General features: G+C 40.7%; 1 protein-coding gene across 6 annotated transcripts; it reads right to left on the bottom strand.

Annotated features, from left to right (window-relative positions):
* Positions 1-989: 989 nt before the first annotated feature.
* On the bottom strand, positions 990-26,703 carry LOC112249968 (ring finger protein 8, E3 ubiquitin protein ligase). Of its 6 annotated transcripts, none has more exons than XM_024419739.2 (9): positions 26,486-26,703; positions 15,152-15,280; positions 14,616-15,064; positions 13,942-14,155; positions 9,852-9,941; positions 9,480-9,569; positions 9,247-9,354; positions 5,764-5,975; positions 990-2,566 (listed from the first exon to the last, which is right to left on the bottom strand). In XM_024419739.2, exons 1-9 carry the CDS (start codon positions 26,609-26,611, stop codon positions 2,515-2,517), a joined length of 1,470 nt encoding a protein of 489 aa, XP_024275507.1. In that variant the 5' UTR covers positions 26,612-26,703; the 3' UTR covers positions 990-2,514. The 6 variants fall into 6 exon arrangements, with proteins under 6 accessions (XP_024275507.1, XP_024275506.1, XP_024275508.1 ...); XM_024419738.2 differs by having other exon boundaries at positions 5,771-5,975; XM_024419740.2 differs by lacking the exon at positions 990-2,566 and adding an exon at positions 5,095-5,268.
* Positions 26,704-26,984: the final 281 nt, after the last annotated feature.

Raw genomic sequence — 26,984 nt, 5'->3', positions numbered from 1 at the left:
GCAGAGTGGAGTGGACAGAATAGCTTACCCTGCATGCTACGCAACACATACTGTACACACTCAACACACAGAACTGTAGATGCAGTGTAGCTGTGTGCCATGATCCTGCTGTGTGGACCATTTGTGAGCAAGCTGGCAGATGGAACGAGGATTTTGGATAAGATGCATTTGGAGAGGATCCATCATCCATCCCAAAGCATCTAAACAAGCAGATTCTCTAGTCAAAAACCATGGTGGTACTACAACACATTAATGTCTTGCTGCAAGAGAGAGTCTTTATTATGTGTTGAATGAAAGAATCACACACCAAAACATAACATATCTTAAATCTAATCAATTTTTTTTGTCACATGCGCTGAATACAACTGGTGTAGACTTAACCGTGTAATTCTTTCTTACGAGCCCTTCCCATTGATGCTGCAGAGTAGTTTTGACAAATAATAATACAAATTAAATAGTAACACAAGAGGAATAAAATATCATACACAAGAATGGAATGATCTACAGGGACTACCAGAACAAGATCAATATGCAAAGCTATGAGGTATTTGAAGTAGATTTGTACATGAAGGAAGGGTAAAGTGACTAGGCATTAGGATATATATATATATACAGTGCCTTGCGAAAGTATTCGGTCCCCTTGAACTTTGCGACCTTTTGCCACATTTCAGGCTTCAAAAATAAAGATATAAAACTGTATTTTTTTGTGAAGAATCAACAACAAGTGGGACACAATCATGAAGTGGAACGACATTTATTGGATATTTCAAACTTTTTTAACAAATCAAAAACTGAAAAATTGGGTTTGCAAAATTATTCAGCCCCTTTACTTTCAGTGCAGCAAACTCTCTCCAGAAGTTCAGTGAGGATCTCTGAATGATCCAATGTTGACCTAAATGACTAATGATGATAAATACAATCCACCTGTGTGTAATCAAGTCTCCGTATAAATGCACCTGCACTGTGATAGTCTCAGAGGTCCGTTAAAAGCGCAGAGAGCATCATGAAGAACAAGGAACACACCAGGCAGGTCCGAGATACTGTTGTGAAGAAGTTTAAAGCCGGATTTGGATACAAAACGATTTCCCAAGCTTGAAACATTTCCCAAGCTTGAAACAAGGGGGCTGAATACTTTCGCAAGGCACTGTATATATATATATATATAAATAAATATAATAAGAGTAAAATAAAGAGCAAAGTATTACACGTTAGTACAAAAACGTTAACAGACAAGAAACACACAAAAACACACAACCCAATAATGATGATCGATTTAGAGCCATGAAGCCTATCTGAAGAGTTGGACAATAAAACATAAACATCACTTTCAGGTTACACATTACATACTATACATTCTCCCAGACACCGCAGAATAAATAATGAATTGCAGTCTAGACACAAAACAAAAACCAGCTAGATCAGCCTTAGCCTTACAAAATCCCCCAATTATGCCATCCTCAGCCTATAACAATGGTCACCAAGGCCTGGAGTTGACCGTCTATGACAGGAACCAGTGCTGGTAGGTCTTATCAGTTGCAGAACTAGGGAGGCTCCGGAGAGGTGGGTCTGGGACAACAAAAGCCGATAGGTCCTAATGTTCTGTCTGTAACCCTCATCTGGAGTCTGTAGCTACCTCTCCCTGATTCTCCCTGCACTCTGTTCTACTGCAGCCACGGTTCATTGAGTGGAGCTTGTTTCTTCAAAGGGTTTGCAGTGAGTTCAGAGGCATGTCAGTTTGGCACAGTAGCACTATGCTGATTCTCCTAACAGCCCCAAGCTAATATAGAAAAGTAGGAATAGGATGTTTACTTAACTTAAAGCTCACGATTTGACAGTATGCATCAATGACACGTCATATACACATTCCTATTAGTATTTAGGTTCTAAAATATAGGGCTAAATTATATGGAGTGGGGGAAGGGGGTTAGGCAGGGGCAAATGCTTTACTTTATCATGACACTGAAGGCCTAATGACATAATATGGTGTATTAGGAGGATATTCGCTTAATTATGTAATAAGATGGGTAATCCTACTTAGTAACTTAATGGGACATGACCGGTCACATGGTGCGACCCAAACGCTTCAGCATGATGAGGGGGGGAGCAAGAGAGAGAGGGTAACTGTTCTTTTCATGACACATCATGGTAGAGGCTCCTGGAGGAGATGGAGGGACGGAGTGAGGGGAGCGACGACTCTGACTAGGGCCCCGGGGCTGACCGTCACTGTCGCCCTGGTGTAACGCAGTCTGACAGACACACGCTTTCCTTGCTCTTGGCTTCTAATGAACTGGCATGACATGGGCCTTCTCCACAGAGCAGTGGAGGAAAGGGTCTCCAGAAGCAGGCACTGAAACGCGCCCGGGATATCAACCTAGTGGGGGTGAATGAATCAGTGTTGGCGATCCCAGGCTGCATCTGCTCTAGCCTGGAACTGAAGAAAAATGTGTGGGGAAATCCAGTGTCATCTATGAGTCTTGCATGGCTTAGTGATGTTGTTAGTTAGGCTTTGCTCTTTTAGTGCAACCGCTTGTCCCCATTGCTTTGTGTCTGAAGAACCCAAAAAGATCTGTAACACAGTGGGGAAAACCTGCATGTTGATAAGACTAATCAAAGTAAATGAATTAACAAAACCATATAATTTATGTTGGTCTTTACAGTAGAATTGACATTGGACACATCTATGATTGAAGAGCAGAGATAACACTGACTGCATTCTCTATTGACAGGTTAAAAAATGCAATGCCCACATATTTCCAGAAGTGCTGATGTCATTGCATTCCCAGAGAAAAGCCAATTTATGCTTAATTCTAAAATGTGGTGGAGGCACCATATGGATGGTCTGACACAATCAGAGCCTCTGGAGGCGCAGAGTGCAAATTGACCTCCATACCACAAATGTTACACCAATGGGGAGGGGGCTCCGTATTGACATGACTGTTTATACAGGACCTACCGTCAACCAAACTCCCTTCACAACAGCTCTGCGTTGCTCGGCAAAGCGCAAGAAGTTTGCGTGCCTTGATTTCTGCAGAGGCCATATCACCATAACTGCTTCACGGCCTCCGCAGGTGTCCAATTGACCATGTGGCACCTTTAACAGTGCAGGGTTCCCCTCTGCATCATACAACACAGTAGGATATTGGCCCATATATCTCACCTAGTACTGCCCGTTTCATACAGAGAAGAGCTTTGCTATTGGAAAGTGCAGTAGATGCCATCTTACAGAATTTACAGTGCCTTGAGAAAGTGTTCACACCTAGACTTTTTCCGCTTTGTTATAACAGTCTGGATTTAAACTGGATTAAATTGAGGTGTGTAGATCAGTGACACAAATACCTCAATGTCAAAGTGAAGTGGTTTCAGAAATGTTTACCAATTAAATTCAAAAGGAAAAGCTGAAATGTCTCATCATTAAATATTCAACCTTTCTACAGCAAGACTAAATAAATTCACAAGTAAAAATGTGCTTAACTATGCCCATAAGTTGCATGGACTCACCGTGTGCAAGTGTTTAACAATCTTGAAATGACTAACCCCTCTTTGTACCCCACATACAGATCATTTTAAGCTCCCTAAGTCAAGCAGTGAATTTTAAGCACAGATTCAACCACAAAGACCAGGGAGGTTTTCCTATGGTTTGCAAAGAAGGCTACCCATTGTTAGATGGGTAAAAAAACCATTTTAATATCCATTTGAGCATGGTGCAGTTAAATTGTACACTGATGTATCAATACACCCTGTCACTAAAGATACAGGCGTCCTTCCTAACGCAGCTGCCAGAGAGGAAGGAAACTGCTCAGGGACCTTACCCTGAGGCCAATGGTGACTTTAAAACAGTTAAGAGTTTAATGGCTGTGATGGGCAATAACAGAGGATGGATCAACAATATTGTAGTTATTCCACAATACTAACAAAATGACAGTGAAAAGGAAGCCTGTACAGAATAAAAATATTCCCAAACCCAAATCCTGTTTGCAATAAGACACTATAGTAATACTACAAAAAAAAGTGGCAAAGCAATTAACTTTTTGTCCTGACTACAAAACATTGTTTGGGGCAAAGCCAACACATGACAGAGTACCACTTCAAATATTCAAGAATGGTGGTGGCTGCATCATGTTATCAGTATGCTTGCCATTGGTAAGGACTTGGGAGTTTTTTTTATTTTATTTTTTATAAAAAAAGGTAAAAGTGCTAAGCACAGGCAAAATCCTAGAGGGTAACCTAGTTCAGCCTGCTTTCCAACAGACACTGGGAGACAAATTCCCAAATTCAGTAGGTCAATAGCCTAAAACACAAGGCCAAATACACACTGGTGTTGCTTACCAAGATGACATTCAAGGGTCCTGAGTGGCCTAGATAGAGTTAACTTAAATTGGCTTGAAAATCTATCGCAAGACTTGAAAATGGCTGTCTAGCAATCCTCAACAAACAAACTATATGATTTGTTTATAAAAGAACGGATATATATTGTACAAACCTAGTGTGCAATGTGCTCAGACTTACCCAGAAAGACTCAAAGCTGTAATTGCTGACAAAGGTGATTCTAACATTGACTGAGTGGGTTGAATACTTATCTAATATTTATTTCCTGTTTAATGAAAAAAAAATGTGAATTCCACTTTGACAAGAGTATTTTTTTTTTGAAGAGCTTTGACAAAACACAAATAAATCAATTTTAATCCCACATTTGGAAAAAGTCAAGGGGTGTGAATACTTTCTGAAAGCACTGTAAATTGTCTTAACATCTTCAAAGATCACCTTGTGTAAGGGAATTCAAAACCCAGCACAGAGAGAAAGACCACCCATCTGTTTAGCCATGCAGAGTGCCAGCAGTATTTCATGCATTATTGTTGGGATGGTGGCATAATCACACTTCTCTATTTGCCTCCATGGCAGGAGCCATTGCATTAGTTGCTAGGCAATGGGGCAGTGTGTAAACTGCCAAAGAGTAGGTGGAAGGTGTGATTTGAGAAGTGGAATTTACAAAAAGATAAATAAATAAACCAGTTTCACACCCACAAAAATAGTATTGTTTTTACTGGCGCCACCTTGTGTTCATTTCTGTGCAGAGACATTTTGTGACACGTCAAATGAATGAAGAAACTTTATTCCGTTTCAATGGGAAAATAAATGAACACAAAAAAAGAAGACATTGTTACCAAATATATGAACACTAACGTAATTTATTGTACAATATTGAGTGCCTTAGTTTCCTGTCAAGGACGGGCTTTTTCCTCTGCATTCTCCACGGCCGTCTCTGTCAACCTTACAGGACAATGTGTGTAACAGAAAAAGAAAAAGTCACGTGAAACACCCAACGTCAAATTGGCTAAAGAGCGACATTGTCTACATCTGAATCATCACTGATATAAGATGCAGAGCTAGAGCTCCAAATGACGCTCCCTTCCAGGGAGATGACGGAGCTGAAGCTATCCATGAAGAGGTCACTGTTACTGCTGCTGCTACTACTACTGCTACTGCTGCTGCTACTACTACTACTACTGTCGTCGATCACCATCACCTCCTCTGGCTGGGCTGTGTGGAGAGACAGTAGTAGAAGGCACCATGAGAGCCCTTCAGACCCACTGACCTGGGTCGTGTTCAGTAAGGCACACTTGTTAACTTACTTTGATTTGACTTATCACACAAACATCCATCCATCCGTCCTTCCATCCATCCATCCATCCGCCACATCTTCACCCATGAATTCCAAGGCTTCCCTCAACAACTTCCACAAACTTAGGAGTGGGGTGAACACACCTCTCACCTTTCCTCTCAGTGATGAGCACCAGGCGTCTCTGCTTCATGTCTGGGCTGAGCTGTTCCACCATGCGATCAATGCAGTTGTCCAGCACCAGCGAGCGGGTCTGAGAGAGGATGGCCTGCCGGCAGATGGGGCACTCGTCCTTCCGCTTGCGCCACTCACTGATGCAGTGCAGGCAGAAGCTGTGGGCGCAGTTAAGGGTCACCGCCTGTAGGGGATATACAAACGAAAGATCGAAACCAAACAGCTCGGATTAAAGGCTTACAGCATTCAAAATTCCGTTTTACCTGTGACTTGTATCATATTATACTGTAAAAGTGATATTTTCTGGTTAAAAATAGGGCTAGGCGATATATCAAATTAATGTTTTAGCGTGATGTTCCAAATGCCTGTATTGTATTTTTTATTTAAGAGCGTTCTGTCTTTTTGGTCTCATATCGTTAGCTCCTTCTGTGCTGTGTGCACCTTCTCACTTGCGGACACCAAGCCCCTTGCCCTGCCACTCACAGCAATGATGAAAGATGACCTTCTTCCTCTCTGACAACAAGAAGTGTAAGGGATACATTGGGATTTTGGCACTTTCTCAGAGTCAGGTGAACTCGTGGATACCATTTCTATGTCTGTGTCCAGTATGAAGTAAGTTAGAGGTAGTTTTTGCGAGCCAATGCTAACTAGTGTTACCATAGACTTCCAGTCATTGCGCTAGCGGAAGTTAGCAATGACCTTCAAACCTCACGCAGAGAAATAAAAATGGTATCCACGAGTTCATCTGAATCTGGGGAAGTAGATAAAGGACCTCACTGACAAAATCCCTTTAAACTATTTGCATTGGAGGTTTGGTCCAACAAAATAGTTCATATGGACACCAAAATGCTTTGACATTTTACTGTAACAATTAAGAATTTTTTAAAAAAGGATATCGTTAGAAAGGTTGTGTTAACTCCCGAAATGTAGAACAAAGCTGACCCTACTAAACCAAGAGTATCAATGAACATGATTGCTCAGTTTGTCGTGTGCAGCATTGCAGTACTGCTAGCAGAATTTTAGACAGACTTATGTGCTAGCTGTCTAGTATGTTTTATAAAAATGTGCAATGAGCATAAAACACATTTAAATGATCAATTGGCAACTTGTTCTCATTCTGAGAAATAAGTATCTTCTTTACTAGGTAGGCCACTTGATTTCAATAAAGTGAACAGGCTGTGTTGTTCAAACAGTTGAAGATGGACAGGAGGGTGTATTCATAACAGTTCAACTGTCCTACCTTATTATCAAGCAAATAGATCCAAGTTGCCAAGACTAAATATTAAAGACTAGCTGGCTACTCACTAGCACATGGGCTTTTACTTAATAGATTTATTATGAGACCTATGTACATTTTCTAGAATGCCTGCTACAAGAAGTTGGTCATTATTAGTGAATGTGCATTGGTCTGGTTACATTTGTAACAAAAATAGCATTTTCATAGAGACTTGAAAGGTAGATCAGCGGTCTAAGGCACTGCATCTCAGTGCTGCATCTCAGTGGCGCACAATTGGCCCAGCGTCGTCAGAGTTTGACCGGGGTAGGCTGTCATTGTAAATAAGAATTTGTTCTTAACTGACCTGCCTAGTTAAATAAAAAAGGTTAAATAATTATTATATATATATATACACTGCTCAAAAAAATAAAGGGAACACTAAAATAACACATCCTAGATCTGAATGAATGAAATATTCTTAAATACTTTTTCTTTACATAGTTGAATGTGCTGACAACAAAAATCATGCAAAAATTATTAATGGAAATCAAATTGATCAACCCTTGGAGGTCTGGATTTTAAGTCACACTCAAAATTAAAGTGGAAAACCACACTACAGGCTGATCCAACATTGATGTAATGTCCTTAAAACAAGTCAAAATTAGGCTCAGTAGTGTGTGTGGCCTCCACATGCCTGTATGACCTCCCTACAATGCCTGGGCATGCTCCTGATGAGGTGGCGGATGGTCTCCTGAGGGATCTCCTCCCAGACCTGGACTAAAGCATCCGCCAACTCCTGGACAGTCTGTGGTGCAATGTGGCATTGGTGGATGGAGCGAGACATGATGTCCCAGATGTGCTCAATTGGAGTCAGGTCTGGGGAACGGGCGGGCCAGTCCATAGCAATCAATGCCTTCCTCTTGCAGGAACTGCTGACACACTCCAGCCACATGAGGTCTAGCATTGTCTTGCATTAGGAGGAACCCAGGGCCAATCGCACCAGCATATGGTACCTAATGGCAGTCAGGCTACCTCTGGCGAGCACATGGAGGGCTGTGCGGCCCCCCCAAAGAAATGCCACCCCACACCATGACTGACCCACCGCCAAACCGGTCATGCTGGAGGATGTTGCAGGCAGCAGAACGTTCTCCACGGCGTCTCCAGACTGTCACATGTGCTCAGTGTGAACCTGCTTTCATCTGTAAAGAGCACAGGGCGCCAGTGGCGAATTTGCCAATCTTGGTGTTCTCTGGCAAATGCCAAACGTCCTGCACAGTATTGAGCTGTAAGCACAACCCACACCTGTGGACGTCGGGCCCTCATACCACCCTCATGGAGTCTGTTTCTGACCATTTGTGGCCTGCTGGAGGTCATTTTGCAGGGCTCTGGCAGTGCTCCTCCTGCTCCTCCTTGCACAAAGGCGGAGGTAGCGGTCCTGCTGCTGGGTTGTTGCCCTCCTACGGCCTCCTCCACATCTCCTGATGTACTGGCCTGTCTCCTGGTAGCGCCTCCATGCTCTGGACACTACGCTGACAGACACAGCAAATCTTCTTGCCACAGCTCGCATTGATGTGCCATCCTGGATGAGCTGCACTACTACTGCCACTTGTGTGGGTTGTAGACTCCATCTCATGCTACCACTAGAGTGAAAGCACCACCAGCATTCAAAAGGTGACCAAAACATCAGCCAGGAAGCATAGGAACTGAGAAGTGGTCTGGTCACCACCTGCAGAACCACTCCTTTATTGGGGGTGTCTTGCTAATTGCTTATAATTTCCACCTGTTGTCTATTCCATTTGCACAACGGCATGTGAAATTTATTGTCAATCAGTGTTGCTTCCTAAGTGGACAGTTTGATTTCACAGAAGTGTGATTGACTTGGAGTTACATTGTGTTGTTTAAGTGTTCCCTTTATTTTTTTGAGCAGTGTATATTGTTTTAAAATCAGGAGGTTTAAACGGGTGGAGTTTTGGCTTGTCCGGTGACATAAAAAAATAGAAAAATAAAGAGTTCCAAGCCTCTCTGCCAATAACAGATAAAAAGGATTTGATATTGAGATAAAAACAGCCGCATTGGGCCTTTACCGTAACCTTTCGTTGTGATAACATTGGAATTAGAGATTGAGATTACAGTACAGTCTTCCAGTTAGTAGCTATACTCCCAGACAGATGTAAACTTAACTGTACATGAGACTTATTGATATCCAATGGGAACTCCATAAAACGGTCAAAATATTTACCCTAATGAAGAGCTCAGAACAAATGATGCATTGAAGTTCGTTCTCCAGCACCTCCGTCATTTGTGTTACCACCTCCTCCTTTTGAGTTCTCGCCCTCTCCTTCTCTTCCTGCAAGACATTGGTTTGAAACCTCAACAATTTATTTTAATCCAGGCATGTCAAGTGAAGACAATTTCATTCAAACGAGTTAGGAAATTCAATTGAGTGAGGAAGTCACGCTGAAGGTAGCTTACCTTTGTCACCTCCAGCTCTTTGTCTTTGGCCTTGAGGACATCCTCGAAGCCTTGTCGAGAGAGTGCAAGTTCCTCTATGACTTTTCTTTGCTATATCGATTGCAACAGATTCAAGATTGGTTACACAAATACAATTGCGTCAGGCAGGGTAGCCTAGTGGTTAGAGTGTTGGACTAGTAACCATAAGGTTGCAAGTTCGAATCCCCGAGCTGACAAGGTACAAATCTGTCATTCTGCCCCTGAACAGGCAGTTAACCCACTGTTCCTAGGCCGTCATTGAAAATAAGAATTTGTTCTTAACTGACTTGCCTAGTAAAGGTAAAAGGTAAAATAAATAAAAAAAGAATAATACAAGAGCTTAATGTTGCTTACCTCTTGCAATGCCTCCTCCAGCTGCTTTTTCAAACCCTTCTCCTCCAACTGTTTTTTTAAACCCTCCTCTTCATGCTGTGTTTTTTGCACCTTTAAAACAACAAACATTTGCCAGTGTTAAATGAGTCATCGTTCTGGAGCACACCTTGATCATTATCAAATACATATTTGCTCTACTATACACTCAAATACGTTTGGTGTAAGATTCCTCCTGAAAGGTCTTGTCAGAGTCGTATAATATATACAGTGCTTTCAGAACATATTCATAACCCTTGACTAAATCCACATTGTCGTTACAGCCTGAATTCAAAATGGATTAAATGTTTGTTCTCTTTCGCCCATCTACACACAATACCTCATAATGACAGTGTTTTGTTGTTGTTGACATTTTAGCAAAGTTATTGAAAATGCAGAAATCTAATTTACATACAGCAAGTATTCATACCTCTTTGCTATGACAATCCAAATCATCCTTGAGATGTCGCTACAACCTGTGGCCAATTCAATTGTTTGGACAAGATTTAGAAAGAAACACATCTGTCTATAAAGGTCCCACAGTTGAAAGTGCATGTCAGAGCAGAAACTATACCAATGAAGTCCAAGGAACTGTCCATAGCTCTCTTGTAATGAGGCATACAGGACCAGTCTAAAGTTGGAACACACATACTCATTTAGAGGGGTTTTCTTTATTTTTACTCTTTTCTAAGATGTAGAACAATAGTGAAGACATCAAAACTATGAAAACACATATGGAATCATGTATCAACCAAAAAGGCATAGAGTGCAAAGGGTAGCTATTTGACGAATCTAAAATATTTTTGATTTGTTTAACCTGCTTCATGAGGAATGCTTTTTCGCATATGCTGAGCACTTGTTGGCTGCTTTTCCTTCATTCTGCAGTCCAACTCATCCCAACCCACGAAGAAACTTTATTCCGTTTCATTGGGGGAAAAAAATAAATACATAATTTGGGTTGAGGTCAAGTGATTGTGGAGGCCAGGTCATCTGATGCAGCACTCCATCCCTTTCTTTCTTGATCAAATAGACCTTACACAGCAGCCTGGTATGTTTTGGGTCAATGTCCTGTTGAAAAACAAATGATAATCCCACAAAGAGCAAAACAGATGGGATGGCATATCGCTGCAGAATGCTGTGGTAGCCATGCTGGTTAAGTGTGCATTGAATTCTAAATAAATCACAGTGTCACCAGCAAGGCACCCCCACACCTCCATAATTCACGATGGGAACCACATGCATAGATCATCCATTCACCTACTTCGCGTCACAAAGACACAGTGGTTGGAAACAAAAATCGCAAATTTGGAGTCAGACCAAAGGACAGATTTCCACCGGTCTAATGTCCATTGCTCGTGTTTCTTGGCCCAAGCAAGTCTCTTATTCTTATTGGTGTCCCTTACTAGTAGTTTCTGTACAGCAATTCAACCATGAAGGCCTGATTCAGTGTCCTCTGAACAGTTGATATTGAGAAGAGTCTGTTACTTGAACGCTTGAAGCATTTATTTTGGCTGCAATCTAAAAGTGCAGTTAATTAACGATTTGAGGCTAGTAACTCTAATGAACTTATCCTCTGCAGCAGAGGTAATGCTGGGTATTATTTTCCTGTGGCGGTCCTCACGAGAGCCAGTTTCATCATAGCGCTTGGTTCTTGCGACTGCACTTGAAGAAACTTTCAAAGTTCTTAATTTTCTGGATTGACGGACCTTCATGTCTTAAAGTAAAGGACTGCCGTTTCTCTTTGCTTATTTGAGCTGTACTTGCCATATGGACTTGGTCCTTTAGGGCTATCTTCTGCATACCAACACTACCTTGTCACAACAATTGATTGGCTCAAATGCATTAAGGAAAGAAATTCCACAAATTAACAAGGCACAACTGTTAATTGAAATGTATTACAGGTGACTACCCAATGAGCTGTCATCAAGGCAAAGGATGGCTACTTTGAAGAATCTCAAATGCATTTTGATTTGTTTAACACTTTTTTGGTTAATACATGATTCCATATGTGTTACTTAATAGTTTTGATGCCATCACTATTATTCTACAATGTAGAAAATAGTAAACAAAAGAAAAACCCTGGAATGAGTAGGTGTGTCCAAACTTTTGACTGGTACTGTATAAATGGGAAAGGGTAGAAAACACATTTCTAGAGTAATGAACATTTAAGAGCAGTGGTTTCCATCATTGGTAAATGGAAAAATTATGGAACTACCCAGACTCTGCCTAGCGCTGGCCGTCAGACCAAACTGTGCAACTGGTAGTGCTGAGCAATGTGCTTTTTGAGGTTGTTTCAGTTAGATTTAAAAAAAAAAAAAAAAAACAGATCAAGGTTTTCGGTTTCAATTTTAAAAAATGTACATTAAATGCACTATGCATTATGTGGGTTGAATGCTGTAACACAGAATAAAAACAATACATCGGCAACCTCATTGCTGCTATTCCTGCATTTCAGTTGAATGCCTCCTTGCACTTTCAATTTGCCTTCATTGCACATTTATACATCCCACTTAACATACATTGTATTTAATTGTTTCACTTGTACATTTTTTGCATTCTTATACTTGCATTTCTGGTCAGATGCAAATTGTATTTCTTTGTACTGTACAATGACAAAGTTGAATCTAATCCATGTAGAATATTGGCCTGTTGGAAACAAGCTCCCCACCTATTCGCATAGTTCATTCTGGATATGATTTATCTCTAGAGAAACTGTGCAATGTGCACATTGAGCTCACAGAAAATACCCTGAACAAAATGGAATTCACAGACATAAAACAATTAGTTGTTTAAAACCCTAGAAATTAGACATTTGAGTTGATCGCTCAGCACTAGCAACCAGGCAAGGACCTTGATCAGGGAGGTGACCAAGAACACAATGACCACTAACAAAACTACAAAGTTCCTTGGCTGAGATGCATCTCTTCGGGCCTCCCGGGTGGCGCAGTGGTCTAGGGCACTGCATCGCAGTGTGCCACCAGAGACTCTGTGTTCGCGCCCAGGATCTGTCGCAGCCGGCCGTGACCGGCACGCTGTGTTAAGAAGCAGTGCAGCTTGGTTAGGTTGTGTTTCGGAGGACGCATGGCTTTCGACCTTCGTCTCTCCCGAGCCCGTACGGGAGTAGCGATGAGACAAGATTGTAACTACTAATTGGATACCACGAAATTGGGGAGAAAAGGGGTAAATAATAATAATAATAAAATATATAATAATAATATATATATATAATAATAATAATAATAATAATAATAATAATTATATATATATATATTTATATATATATATATATATATATATATATATATATATATATATTTTAATGTATCTCTTTGGCCTGACTGCAAAGCGCTATGTCTGGAGAAAACCAAGCACAGCTTATCACCTGTCTAACACCATCCCTACCGTGAAGCAAGGTAGTGGCAACATCATTCTATGGGGATGCTTAACAGCAACAGGGTCTGGGAGACTGGTAAAGACAGAGGGAACAATGATTGGAGCCAAATAAAGGGGGGGGGGGGTCGAAGGTTCACGTTCCAACAGGACAATAACCCCAATGCCGGAATGGCTTCAGAACAGTGGCCCAGCAGAAAGCCCAGACTTGAATCCCATTGGAAGACTTGAAGAGTGCTGTTCATTGCCACTCCCCATTTAACTTAAGACGGTGCGAAAATCCCCAAATGTGCAAAGCTGAAATCGCCTCCAAAAAGGTGCTTCTACAAAGTATTGAATGAGGGCTGTGACTATTTATGTAAATTGCATATTTATGCATTTCATTTTCAATATACATGTAATACTATTTCTAAAAACATGTTTTTACTTTGTCACTGTGGGCTACTGTGTGTAGATGGGTGAGGGAGGAAAAACTATTCAATCCATTTTGAATTCAGGCTGTAACAACATGTGGAATAAGTCAAGGCGTATGAATACTTTCTGAAGGCACTGTGATCACAACAACAACAAAAAAGAATAGGCTAGCAACGGGGTATAGGTCTGTAAATTTTATGTGACTGGAGGATAATCTTATAAAAAGCAGAAATTCTGGATGAATCCCTGATATCCCTTTACTGAGGCTCACCTCCAGGCGGTTCTCTGTCTCGCTGATGGACCTCTCCAACATCTCCATCCTGTGCAGCTGGCCCCTCAGCATCTCCAGCTGGCTCTGCAGCTCCCTCACCTGCTCCTCCCGGTGGGGGTCATCCCGCTGTCTCCCCCCCTCAGCCTCCAGGGCCGCCACCTGCCGCTGGGTGAAGTTCATCCGCTCCCGCAGCACCAGCATGTTCTGACTGTACCTAGCAGCCAATCAGTACATTTTTGTTTATCAGTCTGGATGTTAATAATGAGAACACCTGGCTTTTTCTGCAAATCTGTCCTCCTTTCCTCTTTCATCGTGCTGATCTAGGGTTGCAAGATGTTGCTAACTTTCACAATTTCCCAGGTTTTCAGAAATACTGGTCGGATGATCCGGATTTCCTGCTTATTCCTTTCTTACTCCAGAAATCTTCCTAACAGGATTTCTGGAAAAGTTACCAGAGTTTTGCAACTCTTTGCTGATCAAAATAATAGACCTGGTAAAAAAGGCAGCCTAATGATGAGCTTCCATCATATTGTTCCACCTGTCAAGTCTTTTCCAATCAGTGCTGACAAGGAAAGGAGGACTGATTTCTAGACAATTGAGAAAGGGACATATTCTCTTTCATATAGAACCTGCCCAATATGTTATAAATGTAGCAGCAGGAGACACAGACGTACATTTGCAGACTGGACAGACTCCTGCTAGGACTGCTGGGTCTCTCTAGAGGCGAGTCCAGCCGCCGATGCTGCCGCATGCTGGGCCCGGCCTCCTCCCGTACCCTGGTCCCTGGCCTGTCCCGGGGCTCGTCTGTGGGGTAAGGCTGGCCCTGGGACTTGTCTGTGGCAGAGTGGCGGTAGAGCTTGGATTTAGAGGAGGTTGAAGGCTCCAGTTCAGAGTTAAATTTCCTCTTCGTCTTCTTGATTCTGGATGTGGCGCAGGCCCCTTCACTTGGTCCCGTCATTAGGTAGGGTTTGATGTCCTCGAGGCGCTGCCGAACCAGTATGTACTCATACTCCACTTTGGTGCCGACGATGGGCACCCCCAACTTTATCGTGTCCCCAAGCCTCAGGAGGTGAGCTATGTCCACAGGAATTCGTTCTCCGTTCACCCACACACCATTAAGGCTCTGAAAAAAGAATAAACTGCTTATACTTTTTTTTTTTATAATAAAAAAACTATTTATTTTAAAATTGGATATGTGGAGAAGCTGTACCTTCTTATCGGTCACTGTCCATTGGCCGCCGTCTCGTTGCTTGAACATACAGTGCATTCTGGATATCATTAGGGGGCAGCTTGGGGACACAAGCTGGTGAGTGACATTTAAGCCACGTCCAATTGTGACCTGAGACAAGAATGGAGCTTAGGGAATTCACACAGTAGCGCGTTATACTTTTTTTGCATAATGTTTACAATAATATTTCTTTGCATAGAGCAGAATAAGAGTCCATAGTTCTCTATGATAGAATAACATCACTAGAACATTTCTCTGTGACATGTTGTGGCGACCCGTCATTCAGTGCAGGTCGGGCCAGTTTTGTATGTTATTTTGGCATTAATAGATGTGAACTGATGTTACAATGAAGCCACATACAAAAATGGTCTCTTTTTCTTGAGTAAAGCATCTCCAAAATGCAAGTGTTTCAACTAGAAGTCAACCGATTAATCGGAATGGCTGATTTCAAGTTTTCATAACAATCGGAAATTTGTATTTTTGGGCGCCGATTTGCAGATACATTTTTTATTTTATTTATTTTTCTTTAAAAATAAAATACCTTTATTTAACTAGGCAAGTCAGTTAAGAACACATTCTTATTTTCAATGAAGGCCTAGGAACGGTGGGTTAACTGCCTCGTTCAGGGGCAGAACAACAGACTTTCACCTTGTCAGCTCGGGGGATTCGATATTGCAACCTTACAGTTAACTAGTCCAACGCAATAACGGCCTGCCTCTCGTTGCACTCCACAAGGAGTTACGCGAATGCAGTAAGCCAAGGTAAGTTGCTAGCTAGCATTAAACTCATCTTAAAAAAAACAATCATAATCACTAGTTAACTACACATGGTTGATGATATTACTAGATATTATCTAGTGTTTCCTGCGTTGCATATAATCTGACTGAGCATACAAGTATCTAAGTATCTGACTGAGTGGTGGTAAACAGAAGCAGGCGCGTAAACATTCATTCTAACAGCACTTTCGTGTGTTTTGCCAGCAGCTCTTCGTTGGGCGTCAAGCATTGCGCTGTTTATGACTTCAAGCCTATCAACTCCCGAGATGAGGCTGGTGTAACCGCAGTGAAATGGCTAGCTAGTTAGCGTGCGCTATTAGCGTTTCAAATGTCACTTGCTCTGAGCCTTCTAGTAGTTGTTCCCCTTGCTCTGCATGGGTAACGCTGCTTTGATGGTGGCTGTTGTCATTGTGTTGCTGGTTCGAGCCCAGGGAGGAGCAAGGAGAGGGACAGAAGCTATACGGTTACACTGGCAATACTAAAGTGCCTATAAGAACATCCAATAGTCAAAGGTTAATGAAATACAAATGGTATAGAGAGAAATAGTGCTATAATTCCTATAATAACTACAACCTAAAACTTCTTACCTGGGAATATTGAAGACTCATGTTAAAAGGAACCACCAGCTTTCATATGTTCTCATGTTCTGAGCAAGGAACTGAAACGTTAGCTTTCTTACATAGCACATTTTGCACTTTTACTTTCTTCTCCAACACTTTGTTTTTGCAGGATTTAAACCAAATTGAACATGTTTCATTATTTATTGTAGGCCAAATTGATTTTATTGATGTATTAAGTTAAAATAAGTTTTCATTCAGTATTGTTGTAATTGTCATTAACAAATAAAATAAAAATCGGTATCGGCGTTGAAAAATCCTAATCTGTCGACCTCTAGTTTCAACCTAGCTCAGTGCTTGTGGTGGAGCAGCAAGCGGAAAATATGGAGCGTAAAGGGTTGGTAATGTTCTCTAGTTGCGCTGTGATTGGCTCAGTGTTCTGTCACTCATTAGGGATATTACCTCACTGCAAAATCTACAGGTAGAGCTCAAAAATTCAAGCCCCTTGAGTGCTGCCATAGAGTTACATTAGAAGTGCACATCCAAGAAGACTCAAGGTCATTGGCCACAGAAAATTACATCAATTCAGTTTATACCTACCGTAGCCTTGATTAGACTGATGTCCAACCTCATACTTCTAAAAATCTTAGCTAACAAGCAGTCATCATCATGAATCAAGTCGACAATCTACTGGCAAATCCTTTTCAATCCTTGTCATATGAAGAGAAATTACAGATAAGTTTTATCAGTGCTCATCAGCCATAAACATTACACAACAAGCTGGAAATCGCAAATTCAACAATGAGTGGAAGGAATCAGTGGCTAACTGCAAGCGTTGCAAAGCAAATCACTAGCCTGCTATTCAGTGGTGGGGGTGTGTGGTCCAAGTCTGGGTTAAAGGCTCTCTTTTCTAAATTTAAAATAAAAACATTCAACACCATTGGCTATAAAAGGTTGAATACATTGGCCATGCTGTCAATCCAGCATGACTTCTGCCGCGTTCAAAACTATTGGAAACTCAAAATTTGAACATCTCCAGACTTCGGTGAGTTTAAGCCAACTGGGAACTCTGGGGGTGGGAGAGCTCCAAATCGGGCCTATTTCTAGAGCGCCGGCCTGAAGAACACTGACGTCATGATTCAACCTTGTTTATGTTGTGTAGTAAGCTGTCAGTAGCCCATGTGCCTCCCCCTATGAATGTAGTGCAACAAATTATAAGTGCTGAACACTTATTGACTACATCGGTCCTAGCTCGCTTATTGTCTTAACCGAAATTACAGATGGCCTCTTATTCACTCAACCCCTTATGCCATAGTTTGTACATCTCAATTGTCAGTAGAAAATCAATTTGTTTAACTTCTCTAGGGTAGAGGGCAGCATTTGGAATTTTGGATGAAAAGCGTGCCCAAATTAAACTACCTTCTATTCAGGCCCAGAAGATGGGATATGCATATAATTGGTAAATTTTGATAGAAAACTCTAAAGTTTCCAAAAACTGTTAAAATAGTGTCTGAGTATAACAGAACTGATTTGGCAGGCGAACACCTGAGAAAACATTGTTGTTTTCTATTCAATGCCATTAGAGTATCCATTGACTTAGGACTCAAATTGCAGTTCCTATGCCTTCCACTAGATATCAAGTCTTTAGAAATTGTTTCAGGCTTGTATTCTGAAAAATGAGGGATTAAGAGCAGTCTGAATGAGTGGACTCTGCCGTGTCACAGAGCTTTTTCATGCGCGCGACCGAGAGAGTGCCTTTCTTGTTCACGTTTTATATTGACGACGTTATTGCCCGGTAAAAACAACCCGAGGATTGAATATAAATATCGGTTGACATGTTATGAACTTTACGGATACAACTTGGATTTTTTTGTCTGCCTGTTGTGACTGCGTTTGAGCCTGTGGATTACTGAAGAAAACTGAGGTTTTTGGATATAAAGAGAGACTTTATCGAAAAAATGGAACATTTATTGAATAAATGAATGTCCTGAGTGCAACCATATGAAGATCAAAGGCAAGTGATTAATTTTCTCTATTTCTGACTTGTGTAACTCTTCTACTTGGCTGGTTACTGTTTGTAATGATGTCTGCTGGGCGATGTCCTCAAATAATCGTAAGGTATGCTTTTGCCGTAAAGCATTTTTAAAATCTGACACCGTGGTTGAATTCACAAGAAGTTAATCTTTTCTGAATTTTTATCATGAATATTTCTGTATTTGACACTCTGCAATATCACTGGATGTTGGCCAGCTGGGACGCTAGTGTCCCAGATACCCTAGAGGTTAAGGCAGTAATAAAGGTTTGTTATCCTGTTACCCTCTTCATTAGCTTCCTGTGGAGCCATAAACTGTAAGGATTGGAGAAGGAGGAGTGTTTTAAGTAGGATGTATAACTGTGAAGTGAGAAATGTTTTTGCTGTCCGATTACAGCTGTACAGAACCTTTGGGAAGAATTAAACTTGGTTAAAGCTTCTCTAATGTCCGTGAGTTATTTACTCTGAATAATAAGAACCAAACACCACATTAGAAACATATACTAGTTGGTTGCTGCTTTAGGGCACCTAGTGCTGATGTGATATATATTGATGTAATATGCAAAATGTTGGATAAGATATGAAAATGGGGAGAAATGAATATAAAACATGTTTAACACCAACTGTCAAATAAGAAACATATTTCTGTTGCCAATGTATGTAACCTGACCCAAGTTATGACATTTCCAACAGCAGGGGTGGAAAAAGTACCCAATTGCCATACCTGAGTAAAGTATTGATACCTAAATAGAAAGTTACTCAGTAAAAGTCACCCAGTAAAATAATACTTGAGTAGAAGTCTAAAAGTATTAGGTTCTAAATATACTTAAGTATCAAAAGTAAAATTAATTTCAAATTCCTTTTATTAAGCAAAGCTGATGGCACCATTTTCTTGCTTTTAAAATGTACTGATAGTCAGGGGTACACTCCAACATGATTTACAAACAATGCATTTATATTTAGTGAGTATGCCAGATCAGAGGCAGTAGGGATGACCACCTGTTCTCATGATAAGTGCGTGATTTATAATTTTCCTGCCATGCTAAGCATTCATCATGTAAAAAGCACTTTTGGGTGTCAGGGAAAATTTATGGCTTAAAAAGTACATTATTTTCATTAGGAATGTAGTGAAGTAAAAAGTTGTACAAATTTATAGTAAAGTTATGTACAGATACATATGCCAAAAAAAAAACGTTAGTACTTTAAAGTACTTTTACACCACTGCCAACCAGAACGTTCACTAATTGGTCCGTTATCACATCAACTTGTATCGATCACATTTTTACTAACATGGCTGAACATTGTTCTAAAGCTGTATCAGTGGCACTAGGTTGTAGTGATCATAACTTGGTTGCACTCATTAGGAAAACAAGCTACCGATGGTCCGACAGAGGGTTCAATCAGGACTCATTTCTGGATGAGATTAAGAATGTGCAATGGTTAGAAGTGTGTTGTAAGGATGATCCTGAAATGTCACAAAGTTAATGAAATGATTTGAGTATAGCTGATAAGCATGCCCCTAAAAGGCAATGAGGTCAAACGGTGCCCCATGAATTGATGAGCTGAGAAATGTAATGATTCAACGTTATGATGCCAAAACAGCAGCAGATAAATAAACAGATAAACAAAAGGAAAGGGTTTCGATCAGCACAAAATAAATGTATGAAGTGTGATGGGGGGGGAATGGAGAATGTTGAAGGCCATTCTGGGTAGGAATTATAACATGTCTGCCTCTGTTGAATCAGAGGGTATATTCATTACAAAACCATGACATCGCAAACTACTTTAATATTTTACAGGCAAAGTGGACAAGTTGAGGAATGCTATGATTCCAACTGATGGCTCCATGTCATATACCCCAATAAAAGATTATATGATGACGGAGAGGCAACGTATGTTTAAATTTCACCAAGTATAAAGGGAAGAGGTAGAAAGGATGCCGTTGTCTCTTTCACCTGGTACAGATAATCTTGACACCAAATTGCTTAGAGTTATAACTAACCAAAAACCTACCCCAATCCCTCAGTGCTTGATGTATGGGGTGTGCACAGAAGACTGGAAAGAGTCAAAGGTTATTCCACTAATGATTTTAAAAAATCTGCATTCACTCACTGGTCCTAATAGTCATCATATAAGCTTGCTACCTGTGTTGTGTCTGTAGAAATCAAGGATTATTTATCATGTAATGGTCTGACAACAGGTTTCCAGCATGCATACAAAGGGCATTCTATAAGTACGGGTGACTTCATGGGTGACTCACAGGTCACCTGGGTGACTTCATGATAAATGTCATGTAGCACACTCATTTTGGAAGTTATCATTCTGAAACTTTGCACAAGTACTGTTGCCCTCATGTTTTTCACTGAAATGGTCCCCATCATCCTATCTGAATGTTTGTTTTGTCTTGTTCATTTTAAAAGATGATAAAACAAAAAGAAAAAAAACGTATGTTTTTTTTTCCATTGTATTATCTAAACCAGATCTATTGTGTTATATTCTCCTGCATTAAATTCACATTTACACAAACTTCAGAGTGTTTTCTTTCAAATGAAAACAGGAATATGCATATCCTTGGTTCTGGGCCTGAGCTACAGGCAGTTAGATTTGGGTATGTCTTCAGGTGGAAATGTAAAATAGTAGGGGAGTAGCTGTAAGTTAACATGAGTCTTCAATATTCCCAGGTAAGAAGTTTTAGGTTGTAGTTATTATAGGACTCTCTATACCATTTGCATTTCATATAGCTTTGACAATTGGATGTTCTTATAGGCACTTTAGTGTTGCCAGTGTAACAGTATAGCTTCCGTCCCTCTCCTCACCGCCACCTGGGCTCGAACCAGGAACACATCGACAACAGCCACCCTTTAAGCAGCGTTACCCATGCAGAGCAAGGGAACAACCACTCCAAGTCTCAGAGCGAGTGACGTTTAAAACGCTATTAGCGCGCACCCCGCTAACTAACTAGCCATTTCACATCGGTTACACCAGCCTAATCTCAGGAGTTGATAGGCTTGAAGTCATAAACAGCGCAATGCTTGAAGCATTGCGAAGAGCTGCTTGCAAAACGCACAACAGTGCTGTTTGAATGAATGCGTACGAGCCTGCTGGTGCCTACCATCGCTCAGTCAAACTGCTCTACCAAATCATAGACTTAACATAATAACACACAGAAATACGAGCCTTAGGTCATTAATATGGTCGAATCCGGAAACCATCATCTCGAAAACAAGAAGTTTATTCTTTCAGTGAAATATGGAACCGTTACGTATTTTATCCAACGGGTGGCATCCATAAGTCTAAATATTCCTGTTACATTGCACAACCTTCAATGTTATGTCATAATTATGTAAAATTCTGGCAAATTAGTTCGCAATGAGCCAGGCGGCCAAACTGTTGCATATACCCTGACTCTGCGTGCAATGAACGCAAGAGAAGTGACAATTTCCCCGGGTTAATATTGCCTGCTAACCTGGGTATCTTTTAGCTAAATATGCAGGTTTAAAAATATATACTTCTGTGTATTGAATTTAAGAAAAGGCATTGATGTTTATGGTTAGGTACACGGAGCAACGACAGTCCTTTTTCGCGAATGCGCACCGCATCGATTATATGCAACATAGGACACGCTAGATAAACTAGTAATATCAACCATGTGTAGTTATAACTAGTGATGATTGATTGATTTTTATAAGTTTAATGCTAGCTAGCAACTTACCTTGGCTTCTTACTGCATTCGCGTAACAGGCAGGCTCCTCGTGAGGCAGGTGGTTAGTGTTGGACTAGCTAACCGTAAGGTTGCAAGATTGAATCCCCGAGCTGACAAGGTAAAAATCTGTCGTTCTGCCCCTGAACAAGGCAGTTAACCCACCGTTCCTAGGCAGCTGCGTACCTCCTCCTGCACCTGGGTCAGCACACTCAAATGCTTTTTTTGCCATTGTAAGCCTGCCACACACATACACAATACATTTATTAAACATAAACTCATTCTTATGTCACAACCCAGCTCGTGGGAAGTGACAAAGAGCTCTTATAGGACCAAGACACAAATAATAATCAATAATTTTGCTCTTTATTTAGCCATCTTACATATAAAACGTTATTTGTTCATCAAATTGTGAATAACTCACCACAGGTTAATGAGAAGGGTGTGCTTGAAATGATGCACATAATTGGAGAGTCTCAGTCTTAAATCATTTTCCATACACAGTCTGTGCCTGTATTTAGTTGTCATGCTAGTGAGGGCTGAGAATCCACTCTCACATAGGTTGTGGTTGCAAAGGGCATCAGTGTCTTAACAGCCAATTTGCCAAAGCAGGATACTCTGAGCGCAGCCCAATCCAGAAATCTGGCAGTGGCTTCTGTTAAATTCAATTTTCACAGAACAGCTTGTTGCAATTTCGATGAGGCGCTCTTGTTCAGATATCGGTAAGTGGACTGGAGGCAGAGCATGAAAGGGATAACGAATCCTGTTGTTTGTGTAATCCGTTTCAGGAAAGTACCTGCGTAATTGCACACCCAACTCACTCAGGTGCTTCGCTATATCACATTTGACATTGTCGTAAGCTTCAGTTAATTTGCACACAAAAAAAATCATACAATGATAGAAAGACCTGTGTGTTCTTGTTAATGCAGACAGAATAGCTCGAACTTCTTGAAAATAGTTGCGGAGAGTCTCTGTAATCCTAGATTCAGATCGTTCAGGTGAGAAAAACATCACCCAGATAGGCCAGTCATATGAGAAACTCGTTATCATGCAAGCGGCCAGACAAGTGAAAATGGTTAGTCAATATTTTGCTCGATGACCAGAGCACTTCTGTATGTTGTAAAAGCATTACATGGTCGCTATCCATATCATTGCATTGTGCAGAAAATACACAAGAGTTCAGGGGCCTTGCTTCAACAAAGTTATCCATTTTCACTGTAGTGTCCAAAACATTTTTCAAGCTGTCAGGTATTCCCTTGGCAGAGAGAGCCTCTCGGGGGATGCTGCAGTGTACCCAAGTGGCGTCGGGAGCAACTGCTTGCATGCATGTCACCACTCCACTAGGTCTCCCCGTTACGGTTTTTGCGCCATTAGTACAGATACCAACATGAGCAGCAGCTACATTTGGCTACATATGGACAGTAAGTAGAAATCCCGCGAGACAGTAGAGGTTAATGTGATTGGATGTTAATTATTTGACAAGGCTACCTGTATTTGACATTGTGTTGTTATTTCGCTGTGAACGCTTGGTTTCATTTTATTTTTGGCAGTGAAACGAGGCTACTCAGACAAGAAAAAAATCCTCACCCAATTGTATAGCCCCGTTGGAAAATATAAATGGGCTGCTTGAAAATGTAAAAGAAAAGAAAAGTGTATCTCATTTTTATTTGGCATCCCCCCGACAGGCATTGCACGTTTGGGAATACCCGATCTAAGACAACCCAAGGACAAATCACCGTTACAGTTTTATATAGAGCCAAAACTGAATGGAGCTCTTTACCAATCCATATTTCTCAGGCAGAAAGTAAAGCCACCTTCAAGAAAGAAAAAATTAAGTTCTAATGCGATAAACAATATGACTGGACAGGAAATAGAAACCATCAACTGAATGTTAAGTGTGTTTCCTGTCAGGTATTTTAATTGTCTATTTGTTAAATGTTTGTAAAGTAATTAGCTAATGAAGATCCTAATAAAAATTCACAAATACACACCCGGCTACCAGCGAAGCCTTGTCTAGCAGTGAAGGAGTTCATTCACCCCCTTACTGCATTTGGAGAGAAAAAACATAGCAGAGCCCCACCTGCCTTGAACAACAGGTCACCACTGCTGGCATGAATCTAAAATGTATTTTTTGCTTCACCAAGACTTACATGCTAAAATCACCACTGGTGACATGTACTGTATGTAAGGGTTGTCATTTAAAAACAAAGTATTTGTGTTTAGTGAGTCCGCCAGATCAGAGGCAGTAGGGATGTTCTCTCGATAAGTGGAAATTGGACCATTTCTATCCTGCTAAGCATTCAAAATGTAATGAGTACTATTGGGTGTCAGGGAAAATGTATGGAGTAAAAAGTACATAATTTTCTTCAGGAATGTATAAATAAAAGTAGTAAAAAATATAAATAGTAAAGTAAAGCACAGATATCCACCAAAATACTTAAGTAGTACTTGAAAGTATTTTTACCACTGTTAAGAGCTAATTGTATATTTTGCCTCCCGGAACAGGATGGTTTAATCATTATGTAAGACAAACATGGAGATGGAGGAAGCTTGTCATTAAGTGCTAAGCGTCTTATGACATGTCTAACGTTACGTAATTATACCTACGGAGGAGCGGCTTTTATGGAGGAACTTTGAACTCCCGAGTTGGTTTAAAATGTTGGACCTTGCCAAATGTTAAACTTGTGTGTGCAGAGCAGCACTAGAATAACAAAGACGTCTTAAACAATGTTTTGTAGTTAATAAATCCAATGTGAAACGTGATAACTATAGTACCCTTTACTAGCATTGAAAAAGTAAATTCTCTAAACATCAAATATAAATTGTAATATGTTTCGTAAACAGGTGTATACTAACAGTGAAATGCTTACTTACGGGCCCTTCAACAGCACAGAATACAATAATACAAATACACAATGAGCAATGATAGCTTGGCTAACATATACATGGGATACCAGTAAGTTACCAAGTCAAAGTGCAGGTGTATGAGGAAATTGAGGTAACATTAGAGCTGGAACAGGATAGACAAACAGTAGCAGCGTATGTGATGAGTGTGGAAGTGTGTATGTCGAATGTGTGCACGTGTAATTTATGAATTAAAAACTAGAAACGTTGTCCGTACTAAGCTAGAGTAACCTATTCTTCAGAGGGTAACCTACACTGTACACACCCATTGGCAAATATAACGTAAACTCACCCCATTCCGTACAAATGTGCACAACCGCAACATTCAAACGAGGCTACAAAGAAAACTAATGGGATTGTGGCGACTGTGTTGACTTCAAAATCGGGGGTGTGAACTAGGTTTCTATTCAAGCGTTGATCTACATGGTAATGGCTCTATAGTATTGGATGAAAAGTTAAAAACTGACCCTCCGTTACATCTTGACGTGCCATGTCGTAATGTACAGCACGCATAAAGCAACTTTCTGTCTTATACAATCTCTCTCCACAAGGTGTAAGCACTTCTCTCATCCTTTAAAAAGAAAAACTGGACAGTGACGGGGTAAGGGGGGATACCTAGTTATTTTTTTCGTCATCATTCTCAAAGCCGCTGTTTACTTCTAAAATCACTTAGCACCGCCCTAAAAACCAGATTCAAATTCAACACAAACTTTCAAATAGGTATGTAATGACACATCATATAAACTCTTTTAGTGTTTTATTTACATTTTAGAGGCTATAAGGTGATAAGTTGGACAGATCGAGTGGGGGGAAAAAAACATTTCCCCACACGACATCGCTTCGTCTCACTGTCACGCATTAGTTTCGCTTCCCCACCCACCATTTTTAAAAAGACCGTCTGGGCTCATTGCCTGCTTGAATTATGCAGAAACAGGCAGCGTTTAGGTCATGTAATTGATTTTGTTGAAAAGGGGAGAAATTGCGCTTTACAATGGTATTGACATTACAGTTGATCTGGAAGTATTACGTTTTTGGGGCGCTAAAATAAGGGCAATTGTACGGACCAAGGCGATGTACGAGTTTACGTTAGTATTCCCAGCTGGCAGATGCTGGAATAAGTTTGAGTGACAGAGGGCTTTGCATATTGAACAGGTCTCAGCCCTTGACTACCATTTCGCATTCAAGAGGGATTTAGCTAACACTCTAGTTAGCTAGCTAGCCAGTAGGTTGAGGTTCAACTTTAGCACCAAACAGCTAACTAGTCAAAATGTACATACAACATGTATGTTTGATTCGCAGCTACATTTACTAACGGCTAAATTAACTATCGTTAGCTAATTACTGTACCTCTGTATTCTCGAACAAGCGGAGCCAGTCCAAATCTTTCCCGACTCGTGTCAAACACCATACTAATTTCTTCGCAGATTCATCTTCCTCGGCTGTAGAGAAATTTGAGCTTTCTATTTGGTCCATTTTACAACATATTACAGCCAGATAGCTGAGCAAAATATGTTTCGTTTTCCCTTCTTAGGGGGTGACAGAGCTTCAGAGGAAAATAAGTCACGTGACTTATATTTTAAAAAGTCCCACAATGCCTCACTCCAAAACTTGCTGTGTTTTCACTACTTACCCAAGCCACAAAGTCCACATTGACTACATCGTAAAACTTAATTAAAACAAACATTTGCTTTTCTGTCTCAATTTAAGGTTAGGTTTATGAATAAGGTTAAAAGTGCGGTTAAGTTAAGTCTTAGGTTTAATATTACATTTTAAGAATTGGGCGGGGTTTATAACTTTGTGGCTGAGGTAACTAGTGACGACCAAACTTTTTCTTCATGTCTGGACC

The sequence above is a fragment of the Oncorhynchus tshawytscha genome, linkage group LG05 (assembly GCF_018296145.1).
Source record: "Oncorhynchus tshawytscha isolate Ot180627B linkage group LG05, Otsh_v2.0, whole genome shotgun sequence".
In the NCBI taxonomy this organism is placed as follows: domain Eukaryota; kingdom Metazoa; phylum Chordata; class Actinopteri; order Salmoniformes; family Salmonidae; genus Oncorhynchus; species Oncorhynchus tshawytscha.
The sequence above is the reverse complement of the archived record's forward strand: the minus strand, read 5'-3'. Positions and strand labels throughout refer to the sequence as shown.

Coding starts and splice junctions, on each gene's coding strand:
- LOC112249968 (XM_024419737.2), bottom strand. CDS start 26,611: ATGGACCAAATAGAAAGCTCAAATTTCTCTACAGCCGAGGAAGATGAA. Junction 9,570..9,851: donor TGGAGGAGGCATTGCAAGAG/GTAAGCAACATT, acceptor CAATCGATATAG/CAAAGAAAAGTCATAGAGGA. Junction 5,976..9,246: donor GTTCTGAGCTCTTCATTAGG/GTAAATATTTTG, acceptor TATCCCCTACAG/GCGGTGACCCTTAACTGCGC.